The sequence below is a fragment of the Thalassophryne amazonica genome, chromosome 19 (assembly GCF_902500255.1).
Source record: "Thalassophryne amazonica chromosome 19, fThaAma1.1, whole genome shotgun sequence".
NCBI lineage: Eukaryota > Metazoa > Chordata > Actinopteri > Batrachoidiformes > Batrachoididae > Thalassophryne > Thalassophryne amazonica.
Genome location: NC_047121.1, coordinates 52,135,485 through 52,158,834, shown reverse-complemented (window position 1 = coordinate 52,158,834; position 23,350 = coordinate 52,135,485). Strand labels below are relative to the sequence as shown.

The 23,350-nt window shown below is 41.2% G+C and overlaps 1 protein-coding gene across 2 annotated transcripts in view; it reads right to left on the bottom strand.

The window, feature by feature from the left end:
- The window catches only part of LOC117532044 (filamin-A-interacting protein 1-like), a 58,957-nt gene that overhangs the window by 11,002 nt on the left and 24,605 nt on the right, over nt 1-23,350 (bottom strand). Inside the window, exons 2-4 of one of the 2 annotated variants that reach the window (XM_034195269.1) lie at nt 19,961-20,255; nt 14,178-14,351; nt 11,232-11,410 (exon numbers count right to left, since the gene is read on the bottom strand). In XM_034195269.1, the coding sequence (XP_034051160.1) occupies nt 11,232-11,410; nt 14,178-14,351; nt 19,961-20,248 (641 nt within the window). In that variant the 5' untranslated portion in view covers nt 20,249-20,255. The remainder of the gene's footprint in view (nt 1-11,231; nt 11,411-14,177; nt 14,352-19,960; nt 20,256-23,350) is intronic. The other variant, XM_034195270.1, reaches the window with a different exon arrangement.

The window sequence follows — 23,350 nt, the reverse complement described above, 5'->3', positions numbered from 1 at the left end:
GGAAAAAGCATGTACAAGTCACACTGGAGAAGAAATCACATACATTTTTAAACAAATGTTCCACAAGAATTCAAGAAAATGTTTCATAGGTGAAATATCTTTAATGCTGTGTTTTTGTTTCCACCAGGGATGTATCCATGGGGGGGGGGGGGGGGGTGCAAAGAAAAAAACATACATATGAAGAATGTATGAATGAATGTATATAATTTAATGTTTTGTATTTATTGTAATTGGTGTTTGTTGTGTGTCTGAGGACTACAGATGGAAAGCAGCTTTTAGCTAAATCTGGCATATTTACACTATGGCATGAAAATGTACAAAGTGTTCATTAATGTGCATTGTCCTTATCAAATAAACAAGAAAGAAAGAAAGAAAAGAAAGATAAAAAGTTTAAAAAAAAGAAAAGAGAACAAGAGACTTTTTAAGTTTGATAAGCTAATGTTTGCCACAGTCTTAGTCATTATCTCATGATCAACAATATGAAATAGTTTTTATGGTAAATGGACTGCATTTATATAGCACATTTCCATCTGCATCAGACACTCAAAGCACTTTACAATAATGCCTCACATTCACCCCGCTGTCAGGGTGCTGCCATACAAGGCACTCACTACACACTGGGAGCAACCAGAGGATTAAGCTGGATGTCTAGAAACTTCCTACTTTTAAACTCTGATAAGACTGAAATGATGGTTCTTGGTCCAGTGAGACATCGGCATCAATTTGACCAGTTAACACTTAGCCTAGGCTCGTGTCTCATACATCACACTGACAAAGTGAGGAACCTTGGGGTCATTTTTTATCCTACGTTGTCCTTTGACCTCCACATTAGAGATATTATGAGGACTGCTTCCTTCCACCTGTGAAATATAGCGAAGATTCGTCCCATCGTGTCTATGGCCGATGCTGAGACCCTGATCCATGTGTATGTCTCTTCTAGATTGGACTACTGCAATGTTCTATTTTCTGGTTTACCGCAGTCTAGCATTAGGGGTCTCCAACTGGTTCAAAATGCTGCAGCCAGACTTTTGACAGGAAGCAGAAAGTTTGACCACATTACACCCATTTTGGCATCTCTTCACTGGCTTCCTGTCCCTGTGAGATCAGATTTTAAGGTTCTGCTACAAACCTCTAAAATTATTCATGGACTGGCACCTCCCTACCTAGCTGACCTAATTAAACCCAGGCTCTGTGTTCTCAGGGTGCAGGACTACTTTGTGTCCCTAAGGTGAATAAAAAGTCTGCAGGTCACAGAGCTTTCTCTTATCGTGCCCTTGTTCTGTGGAATGATCTCCCTGTGCAGATACAGCAGTCGGACTCTGTGGAGATTTTTAAGTCTAGATTGAAGACCCATCTTTTCCCCCTGTTTTATTGTTAGTATTTAATGTTAATGTGTTTTTATTCTTTTTACTTTTATATGTTTTATTCTTTTATTGTGCTTTTTAATCTTTTACTTCATTTTGTTCTGTTTTTCAAGTTGTGTTGTGTGAAGCGCCTTGAGGTGACCCCGTCGTGAACTGGTGCTATATAAATTAATACATTTGAAATTTGAATTTGACAAAAGGCCGTTCGTGATTTTCTGGTCAGGCTGGGATTTGAACCAAGGATGGTTTTTCCACTGTACCATCTTTTCGTAGAAGTCAGATAAACGTCTATGATCGGATGATACTGTTACAGATGAAAGTGTTTTTCACGATTTCAAGGAAATCTGTCAAAAAATCATCAATGATTATGAAAGATATGGTTTACAATAAAAATGAACATTTTACTTTGAAATTTTTACATTTTTTCTGTTATTATTCACCCACTCTTATTATTCACACCCCCCCAACACACACACACACACACACACCACCCCCACAAGTTTCTGGATCCACCGCTGATTATCACTGGACTGAAAAAAGTACTGAAGTCTGATATTTGTGTACTGTTACATCTCTATTTGTTTTTATTTATTTATTTTTACATACAGTAGTGTTCAGAATAATAGTAGTGCTATGTGACTAAAAAGATTAATCCAGGTTTTGAGTATATTTCTTATTGTTACATGGGAAACAAGGTACCAGTAGATGCAGTAGATTCTCACAAATCCAACAAGACCAAGCATTCATGATATGCACACTCTTAAGGCTATGAAATTGGGCTATTAGTAAAAAAAAAAGTAGAAAAGGGGGTGTTCACAATAATAGTAGTGTGGCATTCAGTCAGTGAGTTCATCAATTTTGTGGAACAAACAGGTGTGAATCAGGTGTCCCCTATTTAAGGATGAAGCCAGCACCTGTTGAACATGCTTTTCTCTTTGAAAGCCTGAGGAAAATGGGACATTCAAGACATTGTTCAGAAGAACAGCGTAGTTTGATTAAAAAGTTGATTGGAGAGGGTAAAACTTACACGCAGGGGCAAAAAATTATAGGCTGTTCATCTACAATGATCTCCAATGCTTTAAAATGGACAAAAAAAAAAAAACAGAGAAAATGGAAGAAAATGGAAAACAACCATCAAAATGGATAGAAGAATAACCAGAATGGCAAAGGCTCACCCATTGATCAGCTCCAGGATGATCAAAGACAGTCTGGAGTTACCTGTAAGTGCTGTGACAGTTAGAAGATGCCTGTGTGAAGCTAATTTATTTGCAAGAATCCCTCGCAAAGTCCCTCTGTTAAATAAAAGACATGTGCAGAAGAGGTTACAATTTGCCAAAGAACACATCAACTGGCCTAAAGAGAAATGGAGGAATATTTTGCGGACTGATGAGAGTAAAATTGTTCTTTTTGGGTCCAAGGTCTGCAGACAGCTTGTGAGAAGACCCCCAAACTCTGAATTCAAGCCACAGTTCACAGTGAAGACAGTGAAGCATGGTGGTTCAAGCATCATGATATGGGCATGTTTCTCCTACTATGGTGTTGGGCCTATATATTGCAAATCAGGTATCATGGATCAGTTTGGATATGTCAAAATACTTGAAGAAGTCATGTTGCCCTACGCTGAAGAGGACATGCCCTTGAAATGGGTGTTTCAACAAGACAATGACCCCAAGCACACTAGTAAACCAGCAAAATCTTGGTTCCAAACCAACAAAATTAATGCCTCGCAGATGTGAAGAAATCATGAAAAACTGTGGTTATAAAACTAAATACTAGTTTAGTGATTCACATGATTGCTAAAAAAGCAGTTTGAACATAATAGTTTTGAGTTTGTAGCATCAACAGCAGATGCTACTATTATTGTGAACACCCCCTTTTCTACTTTTTTTTACTAATAGCCCAATTTCATAGCCTTAAGAGTGTGCATATCATGAATGCTTGGTCTTGTTGGATTTGTGAGAATCTACTGAATCTACTGGTACCTTGTTTCCCATGTAGCAATAAGAAATATACTTAAAACCTGGATTAATCTTTTTAGTTGCATAGCACTACTATTATTCTGAACACTACTGTATAAGTGCTTTCAGGCTATAAGTTGCAGGACCTTCCAACTAATAATAATAATAATAAAAAAAAAAAGTAAATTATAATCCAGAACATACAGTATTCATTATAAAGGCCTATGCCTCTTCCAAAGCCTAGACTTTTTTTTTCTTTCTTTTTTTACACGTGTTTTTAAGTTTTCTCCACCAGCTTGTGGGATGATATCATTTGCAGAAACAAAATGCTGCTTTTGTCTTGTCAAACTGAGTGCAGCTCTTCAAAGTGTTTGGAAGAACCTGGATGCAGGACGTGATGATAAAAGAACTGATTATTCTCTTGGCTGCATGATTATTCATGCTGTAATGTACAGAAAAGAGACTTGGCAAAGATCTGCACTCAAGCTACCAAACCCTCCTGTTATTTTCATCTGTGGTGATGGGATAAGAACACAAACTGCAAGGGAAAGACCCCACTGAGGGGTCTTCTTGGCTGCTCCTGAACATTCACATCTCAAACAAAGTTCATGCAAACTCAACTGGATGGATGCAAAACTGCACAGAAACAACAAATGCAGGTTTCAACCTGAACATCTTTGCAATGCAAAAGAAGTCTACTTATTGTTTGCACCAGCAACACAAGTACACGTCTACAGCTGCAACATATAGTCAGTGGAAATGTGCATTATAGTGGCTGCAAAGAAAACTCTGCTCCAAACTCACCCACTGCGAGTGCACTACACGCAGATCATTGCAAATCCTTTTCCAAACATGTTTCCGGGAAAATCAAAGGGGACTAAATCCAGTGCAGCGCCATGATGTCACCTCACCCACACAACACAAGGCACAAATGTGTGCATGGGGGAATGTGTGCTGATCCACTGTGGACTTTGTGAAGGGGGAGGGACCTTTACCACAGGAGGAGCCTTCTGCAAAACTGACCCACAATTTTCATGTTTTTAATAAAACACAGCATGTGTGAGGGGAAAGAGTGCACAGCCATGGCAACGCCTGCCCACATGCATCACTTTAAAACAATCTGAAAACGGGGTTTAGGTCAAAGCTCGGCTTTGCTACCTTTGTAAGAATTCTCTCCGCTGACTTACAGACGACATTCTGACAGCTTGATTTGCCTCCAAACATTTAAAGAAGAGTGCAACAGTTTCTTGCTCTGAAATGAGCAGGACCTGATTCAGACCAGCTGGTTTCAAGGCCAAGGACTTCATCTCAAAGATGTCCGTGGCCTTTGAGTTCAGGAGACACTTTGGAAGATCTTCCTGAGGACCCTGGACAGAGGTGTTTGGTGATGCTGATACCTTTGCAGAAGAATGACGGTTCAAGTCTTTCCCACTTGTCATTGTGAGCTCTGGACTATAAATAGTTGTTTACCTTCAACAATTCTGTTGCTGCATCTTCTGACAATTTTGTATTTTTTTTCTTTATCGTATGGTCAGAGCAGATGGTCACCCCACAGAGTCTGATCTGCTCGAGGTTTCTTCCTATGGAGACAATAGTGTACTACAGGAGGAACCCACCATCAACCCCCCCCCCCCCACCCTCAACAACACTGTGGACACTTTCTGGTTCCTGGCATCCACCATCTCCCGGTGTAAAAGTACAGCCCCCCCCCCCCCCCCCCCCCCCCCCCCCAGATATCCTAGGATATCTTCCACCCCGCCCTGGAAATCTTGTTACAAGTATTCTTATTATTGCTTATCCTTGCACACGTTTATTATTGCTTATCCTTGCACAAGTTGTTTAGTTGTATGTTGTGTTTGATCTTCCTGTGACCTTTGACCTTGAGCTTGATCCTTTTGTGCATTGAAAGGTACCTTACAAGGGCTGCTATATTTCAAAAATTGCGACCAGGAAAGTTGTGGAGTTGAATTTAGTATTTGACCTTCCTGTGACCTTGACCTTTGACCTTGATCCTTTTGTGTACTGAATGGTACCTTACTAGGGCTGCTTATATGTGAACGTGCAAGAGTCTGCGATGTAAACTGTGTGCTGCACAGCGAGTTAAAGGTGAAAAATGCAACGATTACAAACAAACAAAAAAACATACATATTGACAAACATATATTGGGATATCTTCCCCCCAGGGGGTAGATAAACTGTTACACCAGGACCTGAAGTGGACCTCCCACACAGACTCCATCAGGAAAAAGGCTAGGCAGACGATGTACTTCCTCAGACAGCTCAGGAAGTTCAACCTGCCCCAGGAACTGCTCATCATCTTCTACACATCCATCATCCAGTTTAGTGTGTATTTATGCTTGCCATACAGACAGTACAGCTCAAACTAAAATCAAATTCCTTGTATTCCTTGAAAATACTTGGTGAATAAAAGCTATTCTAATTCTAATTCTATAATAAAAAAAATACTTGAAGAAGTTCATCCTTACCACTCTTGCCAGTATGCTTCCTCATAGGGTGCGTAAGGCTTAAAACAATAAATCTGGCTTGGTGTATACTTGGGGCATCAGGTACTGGTTGCAGCCGAGACTCGGACCAGCAACCTTCTGCACAGAAGTCCAATGCTCACATCATGAGTCCTCACACCCCTGAAAAAGGGATACTAGTAGTAAACTTGGGTGAACTTCATCTTTCTAAGGGCAAGACAGGTTTAACCCTAACCCACCCATACTGACAAAAGTGGCCACATCCTTACTTTTTTTATAAGGGTGGGGCCAATTTTGCTATGATTTGACACTGTATAAATAAATGCAATTAAATTCAAACTGAGGTCTTTTGGAGTCCTGGTGCTTCTCATCTTCCTGTATGGTTGGAAGACTTTGATGCTAACCAGTGACCTAAGACAAGGACACTATGTCTTTGGTACTCAGCCCCTATGGACAACCCTTGGACCTGCTGGAATGACTTTGAGCCAATCAAAGGGTTACTAATGGAGACTCAGATGACACTGTGCACTGTGAGGGACTGTCAGCTATGAGGTTTGGACACATGGTGCTGTTTTCTGAGCAGGATCCAGCACACACGTGCCTCCGTGATGAGGACTGTGAGGCTGGGCTCAGTGGCAGCAGATGGGTACTGTCCTCTTCCACAATGGCCTCGACTCCAGAACTTGAATCATAGCCGTTTTCAGGAATACATCCAGAAATGTGGTTTTATGTCCCATAATGAGTTCAAGCCTGGAAAAACGTGGCGTTTATCACTTTTACACTGAGATGTTTATCAGTGGAGAACTGATCAGGAAGCTGATGGTGTGAGGAAAACCCTTTATGGAAACAACTCATGTTCTGCGCAAAGTTTGACAGAAATGATGTGACCTCGTCCTCTCCCAGGTTCACAGGAAAATGACCTCCACAGACAGGAAGTAATAATGTTTGTGGTCCAAGAGACGACGGAGAAAGTCTGCTGAAGGGGAAACTGAGTTTCCTCCACACGCTTCGTGTGATGAAGAAAACAGATCTGGACGGTTCAGGAAGTCTCCCCTCAGGAGAAGATGATCTGAACGTGAACCTTAAAAGAGATTTATGAGCTGCTACGTCCAGAACATCAGACTGTACGCATACACTTAATATGCAGAAAGAGAGAACAAAAGAAACACCCTGCACAGTCCGGGACCAGCTGTTTAATCAATAACCAGCCGTGTTAACTGGCTGATCCGGGATCACATTCCTGTCTGTAACACAATCATTCAAATCATCACCAAGAAGAATTAATGTCTGATAAAGACTCGGTGGGGAAGTCTTAAATACTCTTCCTTTACAAAAAGAAAGAAGACGTTTATCCAAGTTTACTTGTAGTATACTTCTTTAAAAATGAAAACAAGTAAGTGTACTTCCAGTTTACTTGTACCTATGAATGAATGAAATAATTTTATTTATTCAGCACACAGAATAACAACACAGACAATAACAAAACTCATAAAAAGAACAACGTGCAATGAACCCAATGCAATGAACAATGAACTTTCTTTTCTTTAACAACTGTGTCAGTATTTGTATAAAAAAAGCATTATATTCTTTAACAACTTTTTTCTTATTTATAATTTTATTTAAAAACTTCCAAGTAATATTAGTTTTATGTTTTCCAATAAATCACTACAGTACTGCCTTTTACACGATCACAGAATGTTAATTAGGTTGATTTTATATGTCTTATATCTTCTCTCTGCTTCATTTGTTCTAAATTTTAGAGACTGTTTCTACAATTTTTTTTATTTTTACATGCATTCTGAAGTCCCTTAGTGATCCAAAGTTTATCAATATTTTGCTTATTTCCAACTTTTGACACAAAAGGGCAATGTTTATCATACAACTTGGAAACAATAGACATGAATGATTCATAAGATTGATCTACATCATCAATATAAATGTCAATCCAATTTTTGATGTAATAAATCCATTCTAAGATTTTCCATAGATTCTTTTGTTATTTTCCGTGTGAAGTTCATAATGTTACTATAGTCAATTTGATGAATTAAGTTGAAAGCAACAAAACAGGCAAATGGTCACTGATATCACTAATGACTAGTTCTCCCATTATATTTCCCACGGTAATGTGTGTCAATATATTATCAATAAGTGTTGATGTATTCCTGGTTATTCTAGTTGGGTGAGTAATCACTGGGTACAATCCCAAACAAAACACAGAATTTATACATTCATCTATATGTAATTGACTATGAGGATTTAGGAAATCTATATTAAAGTCTCCATAGATAAACAAAAGTTTATTATTTTTAAAAGTATTGTACATGTCTGTCAATTTATCCACAAAACATTATGTTTGATCCAGGTGCTCTATAAATGCATCTTATAATTATGTTTTGTTTTTTTGTTTTTTTTTATTTTTCACTTTTAATTTCCACTGTAACACATTCCATAATATTTTCAAGAGAAAAGGACATATTGTTAACAATTTCACAATGATAACTTGAACTAACGAAAAATGCCACGCCTCCGCCCCGTTTCTTCATCCTATTTATAGGAAAAAAAAAAATCACAACCCTCAAGCTGGACCGTGTCCATGTGCTCATCCCTTAGTCATGTCTCAGTAACTGCAATAACAGAAAAATATTTATTGGCATTTTTAAACAATCCTGAACTTTAAACAAGTTCGTAGAAAGACTTCTAATATTGAAATGTATAATGGAGAATGACCCATCTATCATGGAACAAGTCTTAAATTGTTCCTCAGTAAAGTAATTGCAGTGGTGAGTAATATTTTTGAGAAAAAAAAACAATCCGGATTCATCACAACTGGTCAATCCCCTCATTCATGGAATGACAGCATAATACTGTCACTGACTAACACTTTTATAAGAGTAGTAAGCAACTCTTTCCATTGAGAATGCTAACATAAAAAAATTTAATTTGCAAAGTAAAATATTCAGTTTTATTGTAAACTATATCTTTGATAATCACCAGTCAATTTTTGAATCTCCAGAAACACTTTATGATATTATACTGCATAGATCATAGAAGTTTATCCTTCTTCTACGGGCAGATGATACGGAGTAAAAATTATTTCATATTGTTGAACACAGTGAGATTTGTTCAAATTGTTTTCAGCGCAAGATAATGACAAAGAAATTTTGGCAAACATTAAGTTACCAAACAAAACTTTCTCTTGTTTTATTTTCTCTTTTTTATTTTTTGGCTGGGGGGGAGGGGGTGCGTATGCTGACAAATGCACAGAAAAATATACTTGGTCTGTACTGAAAGGTATATGGGGAGAGTTCAAATATACTCACCTTATACTTGCATAATGTACAAGTATAAGGTGAAAATACTTTAGATTATACAAGTATTGCTATGCTTTAAAGTCTGGACTAGTGGTTAACCAGGCAGACTTGTGATCAGAGCATCATTGGTTTGAATCCTTGTCAGACTGGGAACTCACTAATGTTGCTTTGGCAAGTGTACTTTCATAAACTAAAAAGTGTGCTGTAAGGATGCAACTACCACCTATAAGTTCACTTATAGTGCAGTCTGGAACAAGATGTGTACTCAAAGTTTATTACACATAGTGCAGCCTGGAACAAGATGTGTACTCAAAGTTTATTACGCATAGTGCAGTCTGGAACAAGATGTGTACTCAAAGTTTATTACGCATAGTGCAGTCTGGAACAAGATGTGTACTCAAAGTTTATTACGCATAGTGCAGCCTGGAACAAGATGTGTACTCAAAGTTTATTACGCTTACACTTAAAGTACAGTTCAAAGTATCTACTACTAAAAAGGTTCATTGTCCTGTCACAGAGCAGTCTATACTCAAGGTTCTTGAAACAGAGCAGCTTCTCCACCTGGTGGACATTTTGCATTAATACAGGTTCAATAGAATTTTGCCAAGAGCTCTAGTACTTTTATAAACTAAAATGTGGACCAATTTAATCACAAAAAGAATTGAATTAGTAGACCTATAAGGATACTTAGGGGAAAAACCTGATGTTTACTTAAGTTTATTTAATAAAATAAACTTTAATATTGCTTTTTCTTAAAGGGTGACACACTGATTGAGCACATTTTACAAACTAAATCTGGCATCACGTTTCATGTATTTAATCATTCCTTCTAATACTGTGCAAGTGGGTTTGATCAATGGTGATGAGGTCAAATGTAGAGGAAACACTAACCCACGGTGAGGTCGGCACATCGAGGGATTCTGGGAACCCACCTGAGGAGCGTTTCTCCCCAAGAAAGCACGGTCTTTGTAAAAGGAGCGATGTGTGTATATTCTGTGTACACAGCCCAGTTCAGTACAGAAAAGAAGCTCAGACTCGGCACATAATGAACTCCATCCTGGCTTTCCAAAAAATGCTGGCTTGGAATGAGTTGGGAATTTTACAGTTAGTGACAACAGTCAGCGAGGAGAGTTTTCGATGTAATCAAAAGTAATTTCTGATGGTGGTCTTGTCAGCGCAAATAACTCTTTAAAAGCTGTCTGTTCAAATTGTTTCAGAGCCCGAATTTATTACGTAATGAGCACCGAGCGAATCACAGGATGAAACCTTAGTGAGTTTTATATTATATTATATTATATTATATTATATATATATATATAGAGAGAGAGAGAGAGAGAGAGAGAGAGAGAGAGAGAGAGAGAGAGAGAGAGAGAGAGAGAGAGAGTATGCAGATCACAGAGGAGAAATTCACGTTACGTATGACAGGTTACTTCTATGGCCAAAGGCACCAGCTGGGACAAAGACGATCAGATGTCTTATTTGGGACACAGGTCCATCTGAGCGATCTGTTCTGGGGGAGACTTTGGGATGGCTCAGATGAGGATCATCACTTGCCTTGTCAGGGGCTGTCGGCTTCAACATTTTGGACATGTGGCACATTTTTCTGTGCATGATGCGGCACGAAGGATCCCAAGAACTGGGAAAGGCCAAGGACACTGGATGGTTGCCATCCAGTGGCATCAAAAACTCAACATGTACGTAAGATCTCCCTTAACTCCTGGACAGAGTTGAAATGACATTACTAGAAAGTGAAATTACACCTGATTTAACCCTGATATGATCAGCTACAATAAACCTCTCCAACACTTTGCAAGATGTAATAAGAAAGTGTTTAAAAAAAACACTTTGTGAGCTAAATTCAACTCTGAAAAGTGGGAATTTTAACACGCTGGTTTGTGCTGTGGTCAAAAAGGTGCTCCACAGTGAATAAATACTTCAAAGTCAGCTTGATGACATCATAAAGAACATGGGCTGAATTCTCAACGGCAAAGCCGGTTGGTTGGGTTTTTTTCCGACAAGGGAAAGCTTTCAGAGATGAACCAGATATTTTGTTGTTGATGAGAATCCAGGATTAATGTTTGATTTTAAGAAGGGTGAGTGTGATGTCATCCTCACCTCTCTCTCTCTTGTTCCAGGAGGTTGGTGAAATCGTCGCTCTTGTTCATGTAGTCAGCGTGTTTGCATTTCTCCGTGTCCAGCTCGTGGACGGTGCGGCGGTGACACTTTTCCGCCAGGAGCAGCTGACCCAACATCCTCCGGTACGTCTCCCTGTGCTTCTCCTGGAGGCGCTCCAGCTGATGGTGACAAAAACACACAATCAATACCACAAATGGAACTGCAGCCATGGACGAGGTCTGACTTCTCTTTGTCTCAACAGAAAACAAAAAAAGCCCATACATGCATATGCATACATATACACACACACACACACACGTGTGTGGAATATATATATATATATATATATATATATATATATATATATATATATATATATATATATATATATATATATATATATATATTTGGACCGAACAGCAGTTGTAAAATGCAGCATATCTAGATTTAATCATCCTTTTCCATTGTTTGCAGTTTGACTAATTATCACCACCATGTTTGTTTGTTAAAATAATACCACAATTACTGAAGAAATTAAGGAACTGGTTTTAATAAAATATGGCTCCCATATTTACCAGAGTATAAGTCGCGGTGTGTTTATTAGTTTGGGAGGTGACTTATACTCCATAGCAACTTATATAATGAAAAATCATGCTTCCATTGCACTGTTTCCAAAGCTGGGAGGCCAGCAACACATGTCCATGTGATGATTTTTTTGTCCAAATTGCATCAAAGAACATCCAATATGTTGTCCATTGCATGATTATTTATGGATTTTGCCTATATTTGGAATTTAACTGTCCTTACATTAAGTAACAGCACAGGCTGTGATGTGCACGTGCTGAATTTCTGTCCCTTGTTACACTCGTCCAAATGGAAACGCTGTTACAATGTGAGTTCCACATATTTTCAATTTAAATTTAAATTTATTTTCATTTATATCACACCAAATCACAGCAAAGTTGCCTCAAGGTGCTTCACACAAGTAAGGTGTAACCTTACCAACCCCCAGAGCAACAGTGGTAAGAAAAAACTCCCTCTGATGATTTGAGGAAGAAACCTCAAGCAGACCAGACTCAAAGGGGTGACCCTCTGCTTGGGCCATGATACAGACACAAATTACAGAACAATTCACTAAACAAAAACACAGGAAATGTTGCCGGTGTACAGGACAGGAGGGTTACAGAAACAGACACCACACCCATCTCTGGATAGAGCCGCACCTCAAACAGAGAGAAAAAACAGAATCAGGCAGAAAGACAACAAATACAGTATAATTTGCCAGCATTAAACGATAAGAAAAACAGAAGAAATACTAAGGTGATCGCCAGCCACAAGCCCTAAGCTTCACTAAAAGACCCAGAATTTAGGTAAAGTTGAGGCTGCGGCACGCTCCGTTTACTAATAAAATGAATTTAAAATAGTAAAAAGCGTAGTAACAATATATAAGTGCATCTTAAGTCTGGACTTGAAAATCTCCACAGAATCTGACTGTTTTATTGATGCAGGGAGATCATTCCACAGAACAGGGGCACGATAAGAGAAAGCTCTGTGACCCACAGACTTCTTATTCACCTTAGGGACACAAAGTAGTCCTGCACCCTGAGAACGTAAAGCCCGGGCCGGTACATAGGGTTTAAGCAAGTCAGCTAAGTAGGGAGGTGCCAGTCTGTGAACAATTAGTAGCAGATCCTTAAAATCTGATCTCACATGGACAGGAAACCAGTGAAGAGACGCCAAAATGGGTGTAATGTGATCAAACTTTCTGCTTTCTGTCAAAAGTCTGGCAGCAGCATTTTGAACCAATTGGAGAGCCCTAATGCTGGACTGCAGCAAACCAGAAAATAGAACATTGCAGTAGTCCAATCTAGAAGAGACAAACACATGGATCAGGGTCTCAGCATCAGCCATAGACAGGATGGGACGAATCTTCACTATATTTCGCAGGTGTAAGAAAGCAGTCCTAGTAATATCTCTAATGTGGAGGTCAAACGACAATGTAGGATCACAAATTACCCCAAGGTTCCTCACTTTGTCAGTGTGATGTATGACACACGAGCCTAGGCTAAGCGTTAGCTGGTCAAATTGATGCCGATGTCTCACTGGACCAAGAACCATCATTTCAGTCTTATCAGAGTTTAACCTGTTTATGCCAAGATTTTTTTTTTTTATAAGTGGAGAAAGTTGCATTAGTACCTTTGAGATTTTTTTTATTGTGAGTAGAAAATGACAGTGATACACTTCGGCAACAATTGTTACCAGTGGGGCAAAACGGGTTAAGAGTAGGAAGTTGCTAGACATCCAGCTTCTCACTGATGCAAGGCAATCTTCTAAGAATTTCATGTGGATAAGATTACCAGCAGTTATCGACATGTATAACTGAGTATCATCAGCATAGCAGTGAAAGGTAATGCGAAAATGCCGCAATATGTGCCCAAGAGGTGCTATATAAAGGCATAAAAACAGGGGGCCTAAGATGGACCCCTGCGGAACTCCACATTTCATGTCACTAAGTTTAGAGGTAGTGCTATTGTACAAAACACAGTGAGAACAACTGGTCAAGTATGACGTCAGCCATGCAAGGGCACTCCCTGTAATCCCAAAATGATTTTCCAGCCTATCAAGTAGAATATGATGATCCACGGTATCAAAGGCAGCACTGAGATCTAACAGCACCAGAACAGTGGTGGTGTCTGAATCCATTGCAAGCAGAAGATCATTCACCACTTTAGCGAGAGCCGTCTTATATAATATAAATAAACATATAAAAAAGGTCTTGCATATACCCCAGAAAATATGGAATAATTCATAAATTTCTATGAGGTTAACATAAAGCAAACCTTTTTTTAAACCTATGATGGGCAGAAATGTCACAGTGACTTTTTGGAAACACCATTTTTAAGGTTTTCAAAAAATTGCAGTCTCTAACAGTAGTTCATTACTGACTTCCATCATGGGCTGGTGGTAGACACTGTGGTCGCCCGGCTTGGTGCCAGTGACAATGGCATCCCTCTGCAGAGCCTGAAGGGCGGCACTGGGGGCCATGGAGCCATAACGTGACGCTAGAATCTCTGGTAAAGATTGTTTGGACTTCAGGATGCAGATAACATCTTCTCTGGCCTGATGACACAAATGACAGATGATAGATATTACGAAGTTGCAATCACACAAACTGGAAACATACAAATCCCTTTGAACCAGTAGGGCAAAGGTCACACCAGATAAGCCAATGCCTGAGGTCATTTCTTAGTGTCCATATCTCACAACCATACAGTAAGTCAGAAACGTCAAAAAGCACCAGGACACTGAAAACCTGGATCTTTATTTTCCTGCATGGGTGTCATCATATCGAAAAACACCTCTGACCAGGAAGCTCATGACTCCATCTACCTGGATGACTTTCTCTTATTTCCAAACCATAAATATTCCAAATAATCACAACAAAAATCCCATTAGGTAACTGGATTACTTATAAGTTTCCATCATATTGATTGGGGCTAGTTGGTGATGGGGCAGAGGCCAGAATGACCCCACGTGGCTTGACCCAACAGAAAGACATCAATACCTCAAACAAGCACTTGTTCCATCAATGTTGTTCTGGAGAGCATCTCTGAACATACAACATATGCAGCCTTGAAGCAGATGGTCTCCAGCAGCAGAAGTCCACACCAGGTGTCACTTACTGTCAGCTAAGAACAGCAAACTGAGGCTACAGTGAGCACCAAAACTCACCAAACCCAGACAACAGAAAGTCTAAAAAATCATTGCCTGGTCTGAGGAATCTGGATTCCTGTTGCCACAGTCAGATGTTCGGGTCAGACTTTGTATCAACACTTCACACTGGTGGTGAATTGGTGTGACGACTGTGTGATGTTGTCATGTCCATGTGTACAAAAATCCCAGGAATGTTTCCAGCGCCTGGTTGAATTTGTGCCACAGTGAACTGCTGCAGTTCTGAGGGTGAAAGAAGGTCGCTTCAAGTCAGCTGACACATTTTATTTTATTTATGAAGCGCCAAATCACAACAATGCTGCCTCGAGGCGCTTCACACGGGTAAGATCTAACCAACCATACGAGGAAGAACACAGGGGACACCGGTAAGCAAAACTCCCTGTGGTGTTTCTAAAGAAGAAACCTCAAGCAGGCCAGACTCAGAGGGGTGACCCTCTGCTTAGATCAAACTCACACTTACAAGGTTTTTACAAACCACACAGAGTCACTTATTAAGGCTCACACTCAGCACAGGTGAGGTGTACCTCCTGGTGTACCCATTGAGTTGGATATGCACTTAACTCCTCCAGTGGGAGGCGACCAAGGACTATCGACAAAGACACCTGAAGTTCTTCAACTGATGAACAGCAGCTGTCCTTCTGTCAGAGCCTTCATAAGTCAGAAGGTGGCCCACTCTTGGGCCGATTGTGCTGGAAATGATTAATCTTTCATTAACTTCTGGATCTGTTCCTAAATGTTTCAAATCTGCAGTGATTAAACCATTACTTAAGAAACCTAATCTTGACCCTAGTGTACTGAAAAACTATCGGCCGATATCAAATCTATCATTTTTCTCTAAAATTCTGTAAAAAGTGGTGTCACGGCAGCTCCTAGACTATCTTACTGAGAATAATCTCTTTGAGCCACTGCAGTCTGTTTTTAGAAAATATCATTCCACAGAGACGGCTCTCACTAAAGTGGTGAATGATCTTTTGCTTGCAATGGATTCGGACACCACTATGCTTTTGATGCTGTTAGATCTCAGTGCTGCAATTGATACAGTGGATCATCATATTCTACTTGATAGGCTGGAAAGTCATTTTGGGATTACTGGGAGTGCCCTTGCATGGCTGACGTCATACTTGACCAGTCGTTCTCACTGTGTCTTGTACAGTAGCACTACCTCTAACCTTATTGACATGAAATTTGGGGTTCCACAGGTGTCTGTCTTAGGCCCCCTGCTTTTCTCCCTTTATATAGCACCCCTTGGGCACATACGAGGTCTGTTAGAAAAGTATCCGACCTTTTTATTTTTTGCAAAAACCTGATGGATTTGAATCACGTGTGCTTGCATGAGCCAACCTTGAACCTTCGTACGCATGCGTGAATTTTTTCACACCTGTCGACTGCGTCATTTGCTGGCAAGCAGCCTTTCTGTGAGGACGTGTGTTGTCTCTCGTCTGATTTTCATTGTAAGGAACATGGCAGAACGACTGGAGCAGCGCTACTGCATCAAATTTTGCCAGAAACTGGGCGACAGCCAGGTGGAAACCATTCGGAAGATTCAGACAGCTTTCGGTGATGATCCTATGGGCATCACACAGATTAAGGAGCGGTACAACCAGTTTAAAGACGTCCACACAATGGTGGAGAGCGAGCCAAGCTCCAGTCGGCCATCAACATGCTGAACTGACCAGATCATTCCAAAGTGAACGCTGTGGTGATGTGGGACCGTCGTGTGACTATCCGAGAAATTGCGGAAGAGGTGGACATCAGCACTTTTTCGGCACATTCCATTGTGACAGAAGATTTGACCATGAAAAGAGCGGCGGTGAAATTCGTGCCGCTGCTGACGGCGGTGCAAAAGCACCTTCATGTTGAAGTCTCACAGGACATGCTGTGACATGCCCACCTCTTCCACAATTTCTCAGATAGTCACATGACTGAAAAGCCACCGAAAGCCGTCTGAATCTTCCAAATGGTGGAAGAGGTGGGCATCATTTTTCGGAGTCCAACATGTCCTGTGAGACTTCAACACGGAGTTGCTTTTGCTCCGCCGTTAGCAGCTTCGTGCTGAAGCCTTCAGCACGAATTTCACCGCCACTCTTGTCCTATTTTCTGGTTTACCGCAGTCCAGCATTAGGGGTCTCCAATTGGTTCAAAATACTGCAGCCAGACTTTTGACACGAAGCAGAAAGTTTGACCACATTACACCCATTTTGGCGTCTCTTCACTGGCTTCCTGTCCATGTGAGATCAGATTTTAAGGTTCTGTTACTAACCTATAAAATTATTCATGGACTGGCACCTCCCTACCTAGCTGACCTAATTAAACCATACGTACTGGCCCGGCCTTTACGTTCTCAGGGTGCAGAACTACTTTGTGTCCCTCAGGTGAATAAGAAGTCTGCAGGTCACAGAGCTTTCTCTTATCGTGCCCCTGTTCTGTGGAATGATCTCCCTGCGTCAATAAAACAGTCAGATTCTGTGGAGATTTTCAAGTCCAGACTTAAGACGCACTTAGTTTCCCTTTCGTATGGCTAGCATACTGGTACAGTTTTGTTTTAATAATAATAATAATAATAATAAATTTTATTTTTAATGAACTTTACATTTGACACCAAATCCCAAAGTGCTACAGTATAAAACAGAAGAACACAGAAGACTATAAATCAATGTAAAAGCAATAAAACAGTAACAATAAAATCAATTTTACACTTTTTACTTTTTTAAATTCATGTTATTAGTAATTGGAGCGGGCTGCGGCCTCAACTTTACCTAAATTCTGGGTCTTTTAGTGAAGCTTAGGGCTAGCGGCGGGCGATCACCTTAGTATTTCTTCTGTTTTTCTTGTTGTTTAATGCTGACAAATTATACTGTATTTTTTGTCTTTCTGATGCCTGATTCTGTTTTTTCTCTGTTTAAGGTGCAGCTCCATCCAGAGATGGGAGTTGTATTTGTGTTGGCGACCCTCCTGTCCTGTGCACCAACAGCAATTCTTGTACGAGGTCTATTAGAAAACTAACCGGCAGTTTTATAAAAAAAAAAAACTATATGGATTTGAATCACGTGCGATTACACCAGACATGCTTGAACCCTCGTGCACATGCGTGAGTTTTTTCACGCGTATCGGTGATGTCATTCGCCTGTGGGCAGGCTTTGAGTGAGCACTGGTTCAGCCCTCTCGGCTGAAATCCTTTGTCTGAGATGCTGCTGGAGACGACGCGCGTTGCTTTATCAAAATTTTTTCAGGACCTGTGAGGGATATCCGAGTGGACACTATTCGAGAAATTCAGCTGGTTCTCGGTGAAAAGTTTAATGGCTGATGAGAGATTGTGGAGTTTCTTTCACTTTAAGGACAGCTCACAAAGCGTGAAAGAACGTGCGGGCAAATTCGCCGAGCCGGATCCGTGACGACGCCGCAAATCCGTCTGCGCCGCGACAGGAAAAACACCTCCGTGTTGAAAACCATTTGTAAAATTCAGGCGGCTTTTGATGGCTTTCAACAAGTGAGTATCTGAGAAATTGTTTAACAGCTGGGCATGTTCCAACTTGTCCGTTAAGGTTTCCAATGGAGGTGTTTTTCCTGTCGCGACCCCCCGCGGTCGGGTCCGGCCCGCACGTTCTTTCATTACAAAATCTCCTTTAACAGTAGAATGTTCGCATAAACTCCTCATGCCGACTTCTTCTGAAACTTCTCTGTTCTCTGACGACGACCTGGGTGAACAGAGCCTGAAATGTGGAAGTTTTCAGCTTAAAACAGCGAGATGACGCCGCCTCGGAGTGCAGATCGCCATCAGGCGCCGTGGGCCGTCCTTAAAGCGACACTTACAGACCAAAATCTCTCATCAGCCGTTAAAATTTTTACCGAAAACCAGCTGAATTTATCGAATGGTGTCCACTCAGTTGTGCCTTACAGTTTTTGAAAAAAGTTTGATCAAACAAAGCACCAGTCTCTGAGCCATTCCTAAACAATGAAAAAAACGAGAGGGTGGGCCACTCCTCACTCAAAGACTGCCCACAGGCGAATGATGTAACCAACAGGCGTGAAAAAACTCTCTCACGCCCACGAGGGTTCAAGCATGTCTGATGTAATCACACGTGATTCAAATCCATATGGTTTTTGAAAAAAATAATGAGGTCGGATACTTTTCTAACAGACCTCGTATATTCGTCCGTGAATTGTTCTGTGAATTGTTTCTGTAATTTGTGTCTGTATCATGGCCCAAGCAGAGGGTCACCCCTTTGAGTCTGGTCTGCTTGAGGTTTCTTCCTCAGAAGGAGTTTTTCCTTACCACTGTTGCTCTGGGGGTTGGTAAGGTTAGACCTTACCTGTGTGCCTTGAGGCAACTCTGTTGTGATTTGGCGCTATATAAAGGAAAATAAATTGAAATTGAAATAGAAGGTGAAAGTTGGAACACAACATCAATTTATAAATGTAGATTATTGACTCCTGCTTCAGCTTTGTCTCCAAGGCAACATTACTGCTGACATCACCACCCACCCAAGGAAATATTCAGGCTTACTTTGTCAAATGTAAACTGTAAACAAATTGGAGACTGTTTGACCAAGAACATCTTCTCACTCAGTGTCACAGGGGTTGTGTGTATTGGACCTGTCGTCCGCACGGGAACAACATTTCCTTCATCTACACACCCTGTAAGTAGAAGAACGACAATAACGCTGAGTTGAACTTGAACCAGCTCCAGTGTGAGCCTGACCTGGAACAGGCGAGTAAAGAAAATGAAAGAATGAATGTGGCTTTGCCTCATAAACAATAAAACTCACATAGTGTATCACACTTTGAACCACAAGATGGTGCTATTGTGCATTAAACTGACAGTAACTGGCCTCGTGGAAAGTCTCCTTTTCACCAGGTTTTTTCTTCCACAACGCATTTCACGTATGGACAAGTTGTTCTGTTTGTCTTTTGTACTCGTTAACACGAAGCCAGCTGTGGTTCAGGTTACGTACTGTACATAAAGCCAACATGAAAGACGATGAGAGTTAAAAACCCACCTGAACCTCTCCCTCCATTATCCCCAGCAGCTTCAGAACATTCTCTTTGGACAGATCCAAAATGTCCCCCATTTTGTCTCCAGGCTCGGTGGAGTCCAGCAGGAGCTTCTCTTTATCAGAGATCACTTCCACCTCCACCTTTTCCTCACCCTCACTCGGCTGAACTTTGACCTTTAGGTTCTTCATAGGCAGCGTAACCTTCTGCTCATGACTGATGTTACAGTCGCCCTGGGAAACCCCAAGCACCCCGGTGGCCGAGGTCTCCACCACGTTGCTTTTGGACCTCATCTTCTACCTGAGAGAGACAGAGACAGACAGAGCGAGACAGAGAGAGAGAGACAGACAGAGAGAGACAGAGACAGAGAGAGACAGACAGAGACAGACAGAGAGAGACAAAGATAGACAGAGACAGAGAGAGACAAAGACAGACAGAGACAGACAGAGAGAGACAGAGACAAAGAGAGACAGACAGAGACAGAGAGAGAGACAGAGAGAGACAGAGACAGAGAGAGACAGACAGACAGACAGAGACAGAAACAGACAGACAGAGACAGAGAGACAGAGAGAGACAGAGAGACAAAGACAGACAGAGAGACAGACAGAAACAGACAGAGACAGACAGAGAGAGACAAAGAGACAGAGAGAGACAGAGAGAGACAAAGACAGACAGAGACAGACAGAGAGAGACAGACAGACAGAGAGACAAAGACAAACAGAGAGAGAGGTGTGTGGGGGGGTGGGAGAAAGTATAAATTCATGAAAATGAATGAACCAATTTTCACAAAGTTTGGTGCTGTCAACTTTTCCAAAGGTCAGTCACTGTGGTCAAAGGTCAGCTTTCCACCGTGCAATGAATTGTGTTGTTTACCAGGAGATTCTTTCTTCAACCAGGTGAGTGTATCCTAATTCAGTCGAATACTATACAATTATAGACTTTTGATGGGGTGTACCCGTGATTATGTGGACCTGGTCAGGATGGGGAAATTAAAAGTCTATAACTGTTTTATTATATGGTAAACAAGAAAACTGGGAGTTTGTCAAGCACACTAAAACTGAAAAATCAATCTCAAGTTTCTGCTCTTTATTATTACTGTCATACTGCACCAGCAGGTCCAAAATACTTCATGAGCACAATCTCTAAAGCCCCTTTCACACCGGGGCTGCCTCGAGCTTCCTGTGGTGTCATGACGACACAGGAATGTCTGCGTCAGGTGCGCGCAGCAGGGGGCAGAGAGAAGGTGAGAACGCAGCCTGCAGGTTCTCTGCACAGATTGCAGTTGCACTCTGATTTATCTTCTAGTTTATATTTGTGCTGAGCTGCAGGTCTGCGCTCTGAGTTCTGTGATAGTTTATCTTTCCTACTTTGACCGCGAGATGCGCGTGTACACACGCGCGAACGAACCGATACTTGATGTGGACATGTCCTGTTTCTGTCAATCAGTGTGTGAGCAGGACTTTTATGGACTGTATTTAAACACGTTTGTGAGAAAAGACCGAGGAGCTGCTGCAGCCAGCAGCGTTTTTTTTTCTGTGCCCTTAGTTTTTACTGCATTGTGTACAAAGAGAGACAGAGAGAGACAGACAGACGTCATGACGTCGTGCGCGTTGTATCGCGTTATCTGATTGGTCGTTATCGATAGAAGGCGTCGCTCGATTGGCTAGCATTACGCTGCACGCGAGGTGTACTCGGCTCCACCAGCGGTCAACTCGGCATGTGGTACAGCTCAGAAAGTGGCGAATGGGCCAATCAGAAGTTGGCAAAAATCACATACCATATAATAATACCTGTCATAGCCTTTATCATCTTCACGTCAGGAGTTTTACGGACATAAAAGTATGAACTGTTGTCTCGTGGGTCAAGAGCTCAGCAGTGATGAGGTAGATTAACTATATCTTTACTCTGATGTTGCCTTTGATACCTTCAGTGATGTGGATCATCATGTAAATACTTTAAAAGCAGCCAAACTGACAATCTGGGGCCATAAAATGTTCAAATTTCATACTGTAACTTTTGATGTGGGTATTTACTGCCCCCTACTGGTTGCATAGGGGCCATGACATTTACTAAACCTTGGGGGTTACTTGGTGCAGGATATGAAGGAGATCTGGTTCAGATCTGAATAGATTCAAGCGCACTGTCACCTTTTCTGTTCTGGTGTGACCGAGCTGTGTCCAATCAAAACACAACACCTCACAGAAAATCTAATTTCATTTGCAAATACCTCAAATCACATTCAAAGTCTTATACAGTCTGAGCCAAACCGGTCATGACCGTTTGTAAAGTGAATCATGTGAATCATTATGTTTGTGCAGCGTTCGGGCAGCGGCCACACATGTTCAGACGTGCGGTGTGTTCAGGGTCCTCTGTGTTTTTCAGCTCTCACTGGGACGGTAATGTGCTCTTTGTGATGGATTTCAGGCGTGACAATATGAGTGTGCACCCAGCCTCCAAAATCCCCTCCGTAGCAGCCGGGTGATGTCATCGCACGCTGACCTCTGAATCACGCGGCTGGACGTTCTGAGCGAGCTCACCGAACGACGTCAGGGATTCTTGCTTAAGCATACACAGCATGTGCGCTATTTAAACACAACGCCTGCTGAACAGTGCGCATACATACGATTACATCAGAAAACGAGCAGTCCCAGAAGAACGCACGCATTATTAGAGGATTTCAGACATAAAGGTGTCCACCTTTATACTGATTACACAAAAGACACACAACTACACACTGAACAATTAGCTGTGATGAAATACACACAACCAGCACCATTTATCAAGATCAACGCAGGGTTGATGATTAATGGCTGTCCGATTGTCCAGCACAAGTATAAAAGTCATTTCTGTAATAACGATTCACTACTACGTTGTCCAAATCACACTACAACAAATTTGTAGTTTCAAGTCGTCTACTTATAACAACACAATTACGTGTTCGCGATCCTCCATGAATCTTCTAAAGAAAGGTGAAAACATACACGGTCGCATGGTCTTGTAGCATCTCCCAGTAAATGGAATTTGGTAGAAATATTTCTTTTTTTTTTAAAGTGACATAACAAACATGGAGTGGTGATGGTGATGCGTCAACAAGCCTCCCAACCAACTGCTTCACTAAAAGCTTCATTAGTTGAAGCCTCATTTAACAGCACATTAGAGAAAACTGACACCTACTGGTCAGATAGCATATCATGCTGGTGGTCTTACAAGCTCGAGGCCACATTGCACAGTTTCTGTGGACATGTATGGGGGGGGGGGGGGGGATTGAGAAGTCTTGAGCTTGACCCAGAATAGGGCATGGTTCTCCATCTTTTCCATTCTGGTAAACAGAGAACCACACCCTACACTTTTTTGGTCAGGCTCAAAACTTCTCAATCGCCCCTTGTAGCAAGAAG